Below are 14,957 nucleotides of genomic sequence, written 5' to 3' on the forward strand. Positions count from 1 at the left end.
CATTTTTCTATAGAGGTCCACACAAATATGAAGCACCCATATTTATTCCAGATGAAACACCACATGGAGCTATTGTGTCTACTTTACTCTCCTATGTCAAGATTTGCTCTATCTCTCTGCCATGGTTCTATGGGTAACCCTGGGTAGCTTGCCTCCTAAAATACTAGCTTATGAGCTGCAACCACTGTGCTTCTCTTTAATAATCAGCTTGAAGACTCAATTCTTTCACAAAGGCATTTACTCTTAATTGGCATAACAAGAATAGTTAGAAAGCCTTTCCCCTAACAGCAGAGGCAGCTTCTCCCATAAATACACCCAGAGTCCAAGAGAGGGGAGCAATAAGCATGAACTTGAAATATAATCATAGTGAGTGAAGTGTGCATTTGAGATACATACACAGCTCCGAGGTTGATCTCCTTTCTTTTTCCAAAGGATTTTCATGAAGTTCATCATCAACTATTATAGTTCTCCTGACCTTTCTGAAGGCTGAACCTTCAATCTCCTCTTATAGTGAAAGAACAAATGCCAAGACAAAGAATTTGGGCTTCTATCCATAGCTCTCGCATGTTGGCCTCTATTGGGGCAGACAATCACCATGTCGCTTCTCTGACTGGAGTGCCATTGGGCAGGAAGGAGAAAGACCAAACATGATCAGATCAGATATTGTTTAACAAGTTTCTTTTGAATGACCCCGGCTCTGGCTAAGCAAGTCAAAATGATTCTACTTTACCATGTGGTGATCAGACCAGAATAACTTAAAGAATGTCTTTACTTGCTCCTTGGGTGGGGTTTGGGGTGGGGGGGGGGGGAATTGCATCTTAGGCACTTTGTAGGTCCTTGTAAAGACTAGGCTCAAAGGCTGTTCTCCTGTTACATTCATGATACCACGGCTTGAGTCTAGGCCAACTTAGTCATTCTGTTGTGATTTAGGTTATTACTGCTGAGAAATCATATCCTGGCCAAGTGGCATTCACTGCCAAACTGGGGCCAGGAGGCAGCTGTTACCAATTACTTTGGGGGAGAGCAATCAAAGACAGTACAATTAAGATGGTATTGAGAATCTATCAACCTTGGTGATTAGTGAGATTAGGTCCTTTGGTTTCTCAAAGGCCAAATATCGTAAGAGTATCTTGATAGTGCTTTGAAAGATTTCAGGATCAAGAGTAACTTCAGAAAACTGATTCTGAAACATGCTTTTTTCCTTATCTCCTGAGAAACAATTGATAGACAAAGAGGTACTGAGTGAAACTTGGATTCTCATCCACGCTCAGTGTTGTATTGTGTTTTGCTTAGATGTGTGTATATATAGGTTAAATGTATGTATGTATATATGTTATATATTATATATACACACACATATATGTATATAATATACACATATACCAAACTGTGCATATACTCATATAAAGAGTATGCTATCATTAAGCTATTCTGTGTGTGTGTGTGCGCGCAGCTTAGTTGGCTGTAATAGCCTGGCTTTTACATACATACATATGCACATGCTATATATACATATATATTATAGAATTCCACATATATGTATATATAGCTATTTGTCTATCTCTCTGTCTCTATATGGAGAGGTGGAGAGACAGAGAAAGAGAGACAGAAAAGCACAGGTAAGGTACATACATAACTTTAAGGCATTTTCACAACTCTGAAAATGTAGGACTCTGATATTCTTTTTTTCTCCAGACGGTTTTCAGGAAGTTCAGCATGAATTGTGAGTATAACATACACAGACAATATGTACATGTGTATGTATTTGTCTTTTTTTTTTTTAACCACAGAAGTCTTCCATTTGGATGGGAAGTAGTACTGCTCTCCAATAGACTGGGGAGAATGTTAGTAAGTAATGTTAGATGTGCAAAAAAAAAGAGTATCAAAAGCATCTTTCAATAAATACATAGGAAAAAATGCCCAAAACTATGCAGAGTATGGTTTACTACTATTTTGTTAAAATATCCTTGTTATTGTTTGGCCATGTCTAACTCTTTGAGACCCCAATTGCGATTTTCTTGGCAAAGAAACTGCAGGGGTTTGCCATTTCCTTCTCTACCTCATTTTAGAAAGGAGAAAACTAAAGCAAACAGGGTTAAGTAACAGCTAAATAAGTTTTTGAGGCAGCATTTGAACTCAGATCTTCTTGCCTCAAGGTTTGGTTCTTTATCTACTATGCCACTTAGTTATTACATTATTATATTATTTAGACACTCATTTATATTATGCCCCTTATTATTTTACAATACTATAGTATTTACACACATATAATACACATACATATATATAAATAAAGTTATTTAAAAATCAGATTGTTTATAACAAGTTTTAATTTCTAATATATCATCCTTTTCTTTTATGTATAATAAAATATTTGTGTTTATAGATATTTGTTAACTTCAGAAGAAAAAAAAAAGATGAATCTTTGATTTAGTTATTTAGTGGATGAAAACACAGGGGACATCTCATTAGTGGCCTGAGGATAATGAGTGTCTCTAGAATCCTTCCAACTCTTCTTCCTTTGGGTTGCAAAATGGATTGGGTGAGAAACCTGAATCAATTCCATTTTCACTGAGAACTGTTTGTGTTGACAGACTAAATCCTATCTAGGCAGAGTGTTGTACACCTGGTCAGGCTCTCTTAAGGCATTTCCCTTCCTTGGTGAGGATGAAATAGTGGTGACATAGTGCTAAATGACAGAAATAGGGACCGTTTCCACCTTTTCTGCCCTCACCCCTCTATCCAGTTTAACACAGGGAGAAGTCAGACTCACTTACCTTTTCACATTGCCTGTTTTTGTCATAATATATTTTAGTTCCTAGAATGATGGAAAACAACTGAAATGCCTAAAAACTGTCTTATGTCAATTCATTGTGTTTAATGAAGTTGTACACCATCTGACATATGTGTTTAACAGAGCTGTAGTTCCTGAATATAGCATTTGGCAGTAAATGCTATACTCTTCCATTCATTTTTGTGATTTATATTCACTCTGGGCTTCTAATATTCAATGAGGGAATTCAGATATGTTTCATAACACATTTATTGTCATGTGATCCTATGAACTAAATTTGCTCATATTTATCATTTTTTATTTTTCTTTTTCTTCCAGCACAAAGCCAAGGTAGAAGCCATGACCCTAGACCTTGCTTCTCTTCGAAGTGTGCAGAACTTTGCTGAAGTATTCAAGTCTAAGAACAAGTGAGTATGTCAAGAAAGGATTATAGATCTGCGTTTCTTATCATACTAATGTTGTTATCCATTGGTCATCAAGGGCTTGTGACTTTTTGGATTAATTTTATTTTAATCTTTTCATTTTAATTTTTTTTTAGCTGTCACATGGAGTCATTAATTTTTATCTGATTTCTTCTAATTTTCGGGTAGTATCTTACATAGGGTTTACTACTTCCTCTCTAAACTGTTCTTTTTCTCCCTCAAATTCTTTTTGTTTTCCAGTTTTTAGTTCTTCTTTAAAAAAATCTATTGTAATCGGGGAAAAATATTAAATAAATAAATCAAATGCTAGAATTAAAAAAAAATCTATTGCATCATTTCTTTTAGGTATTTATGTGATCTGTGTTGAAAATTTATGCTTTGAATCTCTGCTTGTAGTTGTTAATCTCTTCTCCTTTTGGGGGGAATCTCTAAATACATAGTAACATTTTTAGACTCAAAAATATTATCTTTCATTTACTCATTTCTCCAGCAGTAATTCCTAAACTGGGACTTTTTGCTTCTAGGAACAAACTCTTCCTGTTGTTATGCTTTTAGCTGGAGTAATTGGCCCTCCTATTCTTGCCCTCAGTTACCCGGTTTCCCACACAGACTTCTACCTTTTGGGAGCATTGTTGGATCTCTGAGACTCTGCATGTTGTGTCATTGGACTCATCTCTGGCTTTTCTGGACAGTGTTATGTATTATGGACCTTGGAGCCTTTGGATTTAGCATAATCTCCTCTGAGTATTACCATACCACTATAGATTACCCCTGTTCCTTAGGCCTTTCACAGTTCCCACTCTAAAACTTTATCACCTTTGAAGCAAGTAGATGGTTTAGTGAATAGAGCATCAGCCCTGGAGTCAGGAGGCCCTGAGTGTAAATCCAGCCTCAGACATGTAACACTTTCCTAGTTGGGTGACTCCAATTATCTTGCAAAACAAACAAGCACAACAATAAGAAATAACTGTCTCATTTCTCTGGGGATTTCTGACTTTCCTGAGTCTTTTTCATTTCCCCCTTACTTTTTCTGTATCTTAACATAAAAGCTTTGCTCTCATCACTTTGAGAATCTAGTCTTCAGCTGTCTTTGCTGGTGTTCAGACCCATTTCCTATTGCCCCTAGGTTGCTGGCAAATTTCTTGTGAAGTTCTGTGGCAGAAAGTCACAGAAAGTAGTTTATTATTGAATTATTAATCATTATTTGATTTAATGCTAGTTTTAGGTTTTGTTGTAGGAGTGTGAGAGTTGAATGGTCTGCCTCCTTGGAGAAAGCCATCTTAGCTAGGAAATCTGAAGCCTTTTGGATTTGGAAAGAATTGTCTTAGAGGTAGATTATTTAATTAGAAAGATTATAGGATTATAATATAGTGGATCTAGAATTACAAGGGATCTCAAAAGCTATATAATTTTACTACTACTTTTTACAGTTTGAGTTTCTCATTTCTAATACCCAGGGAGGTAAAGAAATCTGAAGTCCTAAAGAAAGTAATTTAATCATCATAGAGAAAATTTAAACCTAGGCAACTTCTCTAAGTTCTAGGCTGCCTTCCAGTTAAGTGAGGAGTCATCACTCAGTTAGCTATAGGAACTGGTCATGATAATCCCAAACATCAAGAAGAAAAATGCAAATGTTCATAGAAATAAATGACTAAAAAAAAGTTAGGACTATCTAGTGTAACACCTTTACTTAACAGATAAGGAAATCAAGATCCAAGGAGTTTAAATGATTTGTTCAGGTTATACCGTAGATTATCTGTCTGGGATGTATCAAAAACTCAGATCAAATTTCTTTTCATACACTGAATTTTTATTTTTTAGTTTGCTAGAGATAGATAGTCACATGCAGTAGAAAGAACACTATTTTATTGCTCACAATACTTTTGACTTTCAGCAGCTGGGATTTAAAGACTGAGTAGCTTGGTGGCACCATAATGCACAGAATGCTAGATCTAAATTTGAGAAGAACCAAGTTCAAAACCAATTTGACGCATTTCATAGCATTGTGATCCTGGATAAGTCACTCTGGCCATCTCAGATGAGGAATCCATAAAATGGGGATAATAACATCTATCATCTAGCATTTTTGTTAAGGATAAAATAAGATCCTTTTAAAATGCTTTGTAGACCTTAAAGCCCTATATATAAATTCTAGCTATTGTGCTAAAATAAAAGTTGGATGAAACTTTAAAGGTTTTCTTTTTTAGCTTCTTGCTCTTGTTCCTATATGCCAAACCTTGTGTACTCTGCAATCCTTCTTTTCCTTGCAAAAAACATTCTATTTCCAGGAATTGTAGCAAAGACAATTAATGATGGTAAAAATACTGGGTAGATGATTGGCAGGTGAATAACTTCTTTAGCTTACAAGGGCAAGGAAGCACAATCAAGAAGACTATAGAGTTGAACTGATTCACCCAGGGGTCAAGATGGTAAGGGAGGAGAATATAGATGGTAATGGCATGATATCTTTGAAGGGGAGAGGGAAATATCTAAGAGATGGAGGACTGAAGGTCACAGTAAATATAAAGAACAGGATTTGAAGCTGCAAAGGAGAGGGAGAAGTAGAATAACAACAAATTCTAATACAAAAAAATTCAGGGTTCATGCAGAAAAGGGAGACTTTACCAAAAAAGAGGAAGAAATAAATTACTGGAAAATATTTTGACCAGTTATATTCCAATGAAACCAACAACTTAAATGCAATAGATGAATATTTATAATATCAATAATGATTATGATAATAATAATTAACATTTATATAACACTTATTATATGCTAGGGTTTATGGTAAACATTTTACAGTTGTCTCATTTGATTCTTATGGTAGATAGGTTCTATTATTATCCTTATAAAGAAATGGAGGCAATCAAAAGTAGTGACTTGCCCAAGATCATAATCTTTTAAGTGTCTGAAGCTGAACTGTATTTAGATCTTCCTTACTCTAGGCCCAGTGCTCAAATAATTTCACCACAATATAAAATGTAAAATATATAGATCAACAGAGCAAAAATTATAAAGTTTTAAAAACCTAGATTCTCAGAAAAAGAATTTGAATAAGTCATAAATAATCTCAAAAGAAAAACAAAACAAAATAAAACCCTGCATAGACAGATTTTCAAATAAATTTTGTCATGAATCCAAAGTTATATCCAGTAACTTATGAGTTTCTTTTGGAAAAAAAAATAGAAATTAAAATTGTTTTACACTAGTATCCATAATAATTTTAGAAAGATAAAATTGATGTAAGGTAATTATGGAAATATGATAATAAAAAGATGATACACTAAGAAAAAGTTTGGCTTTTATCAGGAGTTGAAAATTCAATATACAGAAAACTATAAATATAACCAACCACCATTAATAATAACTACAAAAATCTTATGATTATATCGATGAATAACAACAAAAAAAAACTTTTGACAAGATAACCATCTGCTTTAAAAGAAAAATATTATTAAATATAGGAAGAAAAAGAACTTTCCATATTTTTAGCAGAATTTATCTAACACCTATAATTGGCATTATGTGTAATATGAATATATTAGTTCTTTCCAATATGATCAAAGTAAAAAAAAAAGAGGTATGTATCTTAAATTATCACTACTCTTTTGTATCATAATAGAAATACTAAATCAATAAGACAAAACAAAATGATATTGAAGAAATAAGCATAGACAAAGAGGAAACAAAATTATAGTTTTTTAAAAATTTACTTAGAAAACCCTTGAAAGTCGATTAAAATTAATGAAACCTATTAAATAGTTAACCAGTTTTGCTAGATAAAATATAAACTTATATACTTTATCAAACATTTTTTTAATTACCAACAAAATCGAACAAAGAGAGAGAAATTTCAGTTAAAATAATTAGAAACTCCACTTGCTAAAATATGCATGGGAAATATATGTCTGCATGTATAAAATATTATTTACAGAAATAGAGATCTAAATGAGAAAAGAAATATTGTTTATGGGAAGTTTGAATCAATTTTTTTCTTTATTAAAGCTTTTTTTTTCAAAATATACACATGGATAATTCTTCAACTTTGTGTTCCCATTTCCTCCCCCCTTACCTTTCCAAATACCAAGTAGTCCAATATTTGTTAAACATATGAACCAATATTTTTTAAAAAATGAATACTATCTACATTGATTTACTTTTATTTTGCGTATATCAATTGACCTATCATAGAATTGCTTTAGTGAGCTGCAAAACATATGACAATAAAATTCATCTAGAGGAACAGAAAGCCAGGAATTCTAAGGAAATTTATATTTAAAAAAAAAAAAAAACTAAAGTGAGAAAGAAGGGGACTTAGTAATATTGTTGTTATTGTTGAATTTTTCTAGTCATGTCTGCCTCCTAGTGACCCTATTTGGGTTTTTCTTGGCAAATTGGAATAATTTTCAGTTTTCTTCTCCAGCTCATTTTACAGAAGAGAAAACTGAAACAATCAGGATTAAGTGACTTGAGCAGGGTCATCCAACTAGTAAATCTCAGAGGATATATTTGGAGTCAGGTCTTCCTGACTTTGGATCTCATCCTCTATCCTATCTCTAGGGTTGCTATCTCTACTTGCTTTGTGCTCAGTAGTACCAAATCTCAAAACTTCAGTACAAAAAAACCATCAAAACAGTTTTGTACTGGTTGTTTTATATATTAAGAAACTGAGTTTCAAAGAGTACAAATCCATGTCTTCTAGACTTATAATGGTCTAAATAAGAATTGTTCTTAGAACCCTTGACTTCAATTTTAATGTACTGTTTACTGTATCATCTTGTCTCTAAAATTCAACAAGATTTGATTCTAAAAGTTATCTAAACAGTTTTAATATCATGAAGTAGATTGACTCTAAATTGGTATTATGTCCCTGTGTAAAATTTATACACAAGTATTTTCTAAATATATAAACATATATATAAGCCTGGAATATGGGAAGAAAATAGTTATACATGCTTTGATAGCAAACTCATTACTTCTAGAAATAATTTTTGCAATGCTGATATAATTTCAGATTTTTTTTTTCATTGTACTTATTTTGCAGAAGTTTTTTCTTCCCCTTTTTCTTTAAAACATCTTTGTCATATAGGATGGCTTTCTGGGAGAGGAAGGAGAAGGGATAAAGGAGAGTTTCTAGACAATACAATAAAAACAAAAGATATTAATTAAAATCTGTTTAAAAAGAATTTTAAAGCTTATAAATATGAATAAATTATCTACATATTCATACCATATTTATGAGGCAAGATTTCAAAAGAAAATCAAATTCTTATGCATATTCTTTATCACAATATTTCTCTAAGGCATGTTAAGTAAAATTACTTCCTCAAGAAAGATATGTACGTGCAGGAGAATGAGTACTACAGATTTCTTTTTTCTCCCTGAAAGAAATTCTTTCCTGTGTTTGAATTTTAAAAAGCCAGAAAAATAAATTGCTGTAGTTAAAATCTTATATTGAAATGAGTAGTATGAATGAGCATTTCTTTAGGAAAATGATGCTTATTGAACTGGATTAAATTAATTTGTAATAGTCAGTTGAATTAAATGATTTACCTGCCATATTTTGGCAATAAACTATTGACCCCTTTAAAACTTGGAAAGTGGCCCAATTATATAACATATGTCTGCTTTCCTTTTTAATAAATATATCTCTTCATTTACTTTCACTGTTTTCAAAAAAAGAGGAAAGAAACCATCAAAATAAAGCAACAAGAAACATCTCTTATGACCTATAACTATGTCTGAGAAAATAAGATGTAGAGCAAAAAAGAGCTAGATGAATGAAGGAGAATAATAACTCACCATAATGCCTATTCTAAACTATCTTATTTCTTTCAGCATTATGTCATGTCATGAAATGACAGGTAGCTCCCTTCCTTCACTCTCTCAGTTAAGGACTATCTCATACTTCACTGAAAACATGGAGGTCTTTTGATAAGAGCTTTTTTTTCTTGTCTTAGTTGACTCACCTCTGTTAGATATTTCTTTCAACCCTTCCCAACTCTTGACTATTTCCTCTTTTACTCCTAACTTGTATGAAGAAGTATACTCATTTTTGCCAAGACAAAACTTTCTAGATGTCCTCATGATACATCTATTTCTGTCTTTTCCTGCAGTTTTCCCTCATTATCAACCCCACCCTTATCAGATAATGAGTGCTTCTCTGCTGTCTATAAACCCGCTTATATCTCTTTCATCCTTTAAATTGCCCCCTTCTCCATCCCTCACCCCAAAAGAAAAAAAAGACTTCATTCTACCAAATTTGCACAAACTCTGTATTAGGTAGATTATTTTGAAAAATCTGAGATAGAGGATTCAACAAGTGAAAAAGCCTGAAGGTAAGGTGTCCAATTGAAAGGCTCTTATAATTGTCTCAGTGAGGGGTGATAAGGATCTAAACCAGGATAACAGTGGAAAATAGAGAGGAAGGGACAGGTGTGAGAGATATTTTAGCTTCTTCATTCTACTTTCTTCCTGCTTAGATGGTGATAGTTGAATCATATCAGTGCTAAGACTCATTTTAAATTCAAAAAATTCTCTCTATAGTTTTTGGCATTGGTTTAGACCATCCTTGGTAAAACAACATTAGTGTTACTATGAAGCTCCAAGGCTGAAGTCTGTGGTAAAATTGTGGGACTGGCTCCCCCAAACTGATTTTTATAACAGCATATTTTTTTTAATCTTCAGACTTGGCCAGGATCCAGACCGAGTCTCCTGGAGCACTGCACAGGTCATTGGAGGCAGGATAGCTCTTTAGAGTCACTTCAACTCAGCCTTGGAATTTTTAGAAAACAATAGTACCTGTTCTTTGCAGCATCCATCTTCCTAATCATATCTACGTATTTGGCTAGAAAATACTCATTTCAATAAGATTCTCAGCATCATAAAATGAATATAAATGTAGCTTTAGAAAACCAAGCTATCTCATGCTATGCTTCATATAACTAAGAAACACTATGCTTGAGATTTTGATTCCAAATGTTTATTGGCAATGATGTGTAGAACAGGAAAGAATGTTGCTTTGTTTTCACTTAGCATCTGGGCTTTTCAGGACTGCTAAAAGTACATTGTTACATCATCTGAGCCAAACTAAATTCACATGAAACTTATTGTTAATTTCAGGTAACATGAAAATAAGTCTAAAAGCTGGAAAGGATATTAGGTATCATCTTGTCTGTCCCCTTTTTTGACAGAGAAGGGATCTCCTAAATCCTCATGATGTGAAGGGATTTATTCAAGTTTTTGGAGAGTCTCTTAATCCAAATCATTTGTTCTTAAAATATATCTTATGGGAAATCTTTCTCATTTGTTTTTTGTTTTCATCTATCCAGTACAATTTTTTTTAAAAGTATGAAACAGTTCAGTTCTAAAAATTATAAAATTCTTATGAGCTATATTTTAAAATAAAATTTTAAAGAAAAGGTTTTCTATATTTTTTGTCATTTCTTTTAAAATAATGTTATGCTTAAAAATCTATTCAAGATCTATTACATATTATACCAAACATGCTTTGATTTTACTGGATTGTAAGGTTTAGTAAGCACAACAACGTATTCAATAATAATGATTCCTTGATCTTACTCTGCAATGCCCAGTACCCATGAATTGTCACAGACCATTCTCAATAACTAACAATGATAACCTTTTCATGTCTTCCTTTCAGAATCTTTCTCTTGCTTTAATATGTCATCTTCTCAGTGATGCTTTTTTTTTCATATTCATTCATTTATTTAGCAATTCTCCAATAGATAGGCATCACTACTTCAAAAAGAAATATTTCTTGATACTGAATGCTATTTATATCACTGTCTTTTTTTTATTATTTAATAGCCTTTTATTTACAGGATATATGCATGGGTAACTTTACATCATTAACAATTGCCAAACCTCTTGTTCCAATTTTCACCTCTTATCCCCCACCCTCTCCCCCAGATGGCAGGATGACCAGTAGATGTTAAGTACATTAAAATATAAATTAGATACACAATAAGTATACATGACCAAACCGTTATTTTGCTGTACAAAAAGAATCAGACTCTGAAATATTGTACAGTTAGCTTGTGAAGGAAATAAAAAATGCAGGTGGGCATAAATATAGGGATTGGGAATTCAATGTAATGGTTTTTAGTCATCTCCCAGAGTTCTTTCTCTGGGCGTAGCTGGTTCAATTCATTACTGCTCCACTGGAAATGATTTGGTTGATCTTGTTGCTGAGGATGGCCAGGTCTATCAGAACTGGTCATCATATAGTATTGTTGTTGACGTATATAATGGTATATAATGATCTCCTGGTCCTGCTCATTTCACTCAGCATCAGTTCGTGTAAGTCTCTCCAGGCCTTTCTGAAATCATCCTGTTGGTCATTTCTTACAGAACAGTAATATTCCATAGTATTCATATGCCACAATTTATTCAGCCATTCTCCAACTGATGGACATCCATTCAGTTTCCAGTTTCTAGCCACTACAAAAAGGGCTGCCACAAACATTCATGCACATACATGTCCCTTTCCCTTCTTTATAATCTCTTTGGGATATAATCCCAGTAGTAACATTGCTGGATCAAAGGGTATGCACAGTTTGATAACTTTTTGAGCATAGTTCCAAACTACTCTCCAGAATGGTTGGATTAGTTCACAACTCCACCAACAATGCATCAATGTCCCAGTTTTCCCACATCCCCTCCAACAATCATCATTATTTTTTCCTGTCAAGTGATGCTTTTCTTAATACACTTCCTCTCTGTCTCTATTCCTTTCTCTTTCTCCACTCTCTCAATAACGTAAAAACAATTTGGATATATGTTTGTGGTAAAGGGAACATAATTTCTGAGGAAAGGCCCCAGTAAGGAATGTGTGGAATAGCTGAGTAAATTCCAAAAGTAGAATTTTACTCAATTCTTTAAGATAGCCAGGATTCAGAGATGAGGAGGAAGAACATTTCAAACAAGGAAGACGGCCACAGAATCAGGTGATGGAGAGTCTGGTGCAAGGAATAACAAGATCATCAGTGTTGTTAGACTGTAGAGCATGTGAAGACAAATAAAATATAAGAATATTAGAAAGAAGCCTGCTTGTGAATGGATATGAAAACCAAACAAGATTTTCAGGAAAATTAACAGATACATAAATGAATTTGGCATTATCTGTAGTATTCAACAACCACATTCCTTCAAATCCCATAATAAGTGGAAAGAGATGCATTTTCTTATATCTTTGGGAGAGAAAGAGACAATTTTGGTCATCATTATTACCTAGCATTCCATTTAAATATTTATTGTTTTGTTCTTTCCATTTATATTGTGGCAGTTGTATATGTAGCTTTCCCATTTCTGCTTAATTTATTCTGCACCTATTCATTGTAAGTTTTCCTATGGTTCTTTGAATTTTTTTCACATTCTTCATTTCCTATTTCATAGTAATATTTCATCATATTCATGTAACACTATTAGCCATTCCCAAATTGATGAGCTTTTTCCCTCTCTAGTTCTTTGCTAGCACAAATTTGTTTTGAGGAGTGTTTCTCTTAATATTAGTGAATTGGAACATTCTTTTCACTCTTTCCCAGGAGATGGAAATCACTTTACTTCCAGTACTAGTTGAAACTATATTTTATATTTTATGATCATCTTTATTCTTTGTGTATTTAAGAATTTTTCTCTTAAATACAGATATGCATATTTACATATCATGTACATCATGTATCTGATGTACGTACACATATCACACACACACACACACACACACACACATATATATATCAAACTATACCTGATAGAATTCTCTTCTTTTTTTATAATGTTACCTTATATACTTGAGCTTAGTATATAGTTTGAACTTATTATGTTATATGGTGTGAGAAATTGGGCTAAACCTAATTTCTATCAAACATCTTTTCAATTTTTTATAGTTCTTTTTAAATGGAGAGTTCTGCTCTAAGTAAATTGTGTACTCAATTTTATTGTGCACTGTGTCATTTCTGAATCCTCTTTATCTCAATTTTGAAAGCTACAGAGACAATATAACATGGGATCTTTGAACTAAAAGAGTTATTTTTTCTCCTTGACATTCTCCACCTTATGCATTACCAAATGCATTTTATTATTTTTTTAGATTTAAAAATTCAACTTTACATATAATTCTTCACAAAGTTGAAGTTTAGTTAGATGAGAAAGTCATTTTGCAAAAAGCTTGACCCAGCCAAATCATATTACCCAAAGAAAAAGGGAAGATATCTTATTCGTGAAAATATAAGATCCTATAAAATTGTTTTCATAGTGACATGAATTTTTAAAAAATCAATAATTTTCTTTTAATGTTTCTCACCCTAACCACATAACTGAAGCAGACTTGTCTAAAACAAATATTCTCCCACCATTGCAATGTGGTCATAAATTTATAGAAAATCACTCTCTCCTACAAATTCAAATTGAAGATCACTTAAAGGGTAATTATAAATGAAAAATTATGAAGGGGGAAATGGTATAAAGGATGTCATCAGGTTAGTAACAGAAAAAAAATGATATGATAATCTCATAGTAAAAGAAAAAAGAGTATTCACTGATGGAGACATTTATGCTCCAATTGTGTTCTCAAAATATCAAAAGAGCATGAAGAAAGGTTTTAGAATGTTAGATCCACCTCTCCTTGCCCCCAGTAGAGGATTTTTGGGAGGGCATGGAAAAGAGACACTCAGGATAAGCAGGTATTGATTATTTTGTATTAGATCATGTATATAAAATAAGTTATCTTTACAATATGTTTACATTTAATGAAGTTATTGATAGGTAATATTTTATTCTTTCAATTGTGTTTTCACTTAGAAAATAATAATTGATACATATATTCATTAGAGTTTTGCCCATTAATTGTCTATTTTTGTCTTCTCAATCTGCTAACTTCTTTAAGAAATCATTATTACTGGGCAACTGTGGATATTCTACCAGCTCTGAAATCAGGAGGACCTGAATTCAAATCTAGTACTTAATTAATTAAGCGTCATATCTGACACTTAATATTTCCTATCTGTGTGATCCTGAGCAAGTCACTTAACCCCAATTGCCTTAGCAATAGCCTTCCTTAAAAAAAGGAAGAAAGAAAGAAAAAGAAAGAAAGAAATCCTTAGTACCTATGGTTAAATGAAAATGTGTTTGATTACCTCAGTAATATGTCAGAACATCACACATTTTCCATCTCATATTAAAAACCATAGCTCTAGCAACATTTTTGTGTACTGCAGAGAGTGTCCATGTGGGATTTTCTATATGTTCACATCGCTTCTTAAATGAAACTCACAGGAAAATATGAATAGGTACCTCTATGTTCCGTCCTTCTTTCTAGAAACCCCAAGTTGGGGTGACAAAATGTACCGTTGCTTTTTAGAGCCCCCACATTGGGGTGATTAAAATATACTTTTCTAATCGAGAAGTGATGAGGCGGGACTCCCGAGAATGGTGGAAAAATGGAGTCTTGTTTATTTCAAGGACTTTCCCCTTTTTATAATGTAACAAAAATAACACTGTGCACGTGTGACCACATATACACAACTTGCTATTGTAAGTAGTTTGCCACCTGCTATCAGTCTGCTTCAATCACAACATAGGTTGTAACCGCTCCCTGAGTTCTCAGGAAGGCCGAGAGCCCTTAGGGGAAATGGGGAGCCGAACCAGACATTGTTAGTAGGTTCCATCTGGGCTGTATAAAACCTCATCCAGAGTTCCCCCACTATCTATGACCCTCTACA

General features: G+C 33.1%; 1 protein-coding gene across 2 annotated transcripts in view; it reads left to right on the forward strand.

The window, feature by feature from the left end:
• Positions 1-14,957, forward strand: part of WWOX (WW domain containing oxidoreductase) — a 1,126,590-nt gene that overhangs the window by 326,700 nt on the left and 784,933 nt on the right. For both annotated transcript variants that reach the window (XM_031957170.1, XM_003758363.4), the window contains exon 6: positions 3,113-3,201. In XM_031957170.1, coding sequence (XP_031813030.1) covers positions 3,113-3,201 — 89 coding nt within the window. The remainder of the gene's footprint in view (positions 1-3,112; positions 3,202-14,957) is intronic.

Source organism: Sarcophilus harrisii, chromosome 2 (assembly GCF_902635505.1).
Source record: "Sarcophilus harrisii chromosome 2, mSarHar1.11, whole genome shotgun sequence".
NCBI classification, from domain to species: domain Eukaryota; kingdom Metazoa; phylum Chordata; class Mammalia; order Dasyuromorphia; family Dasyuridae; genus Sarcophilus; species Sarcophilus harrisii.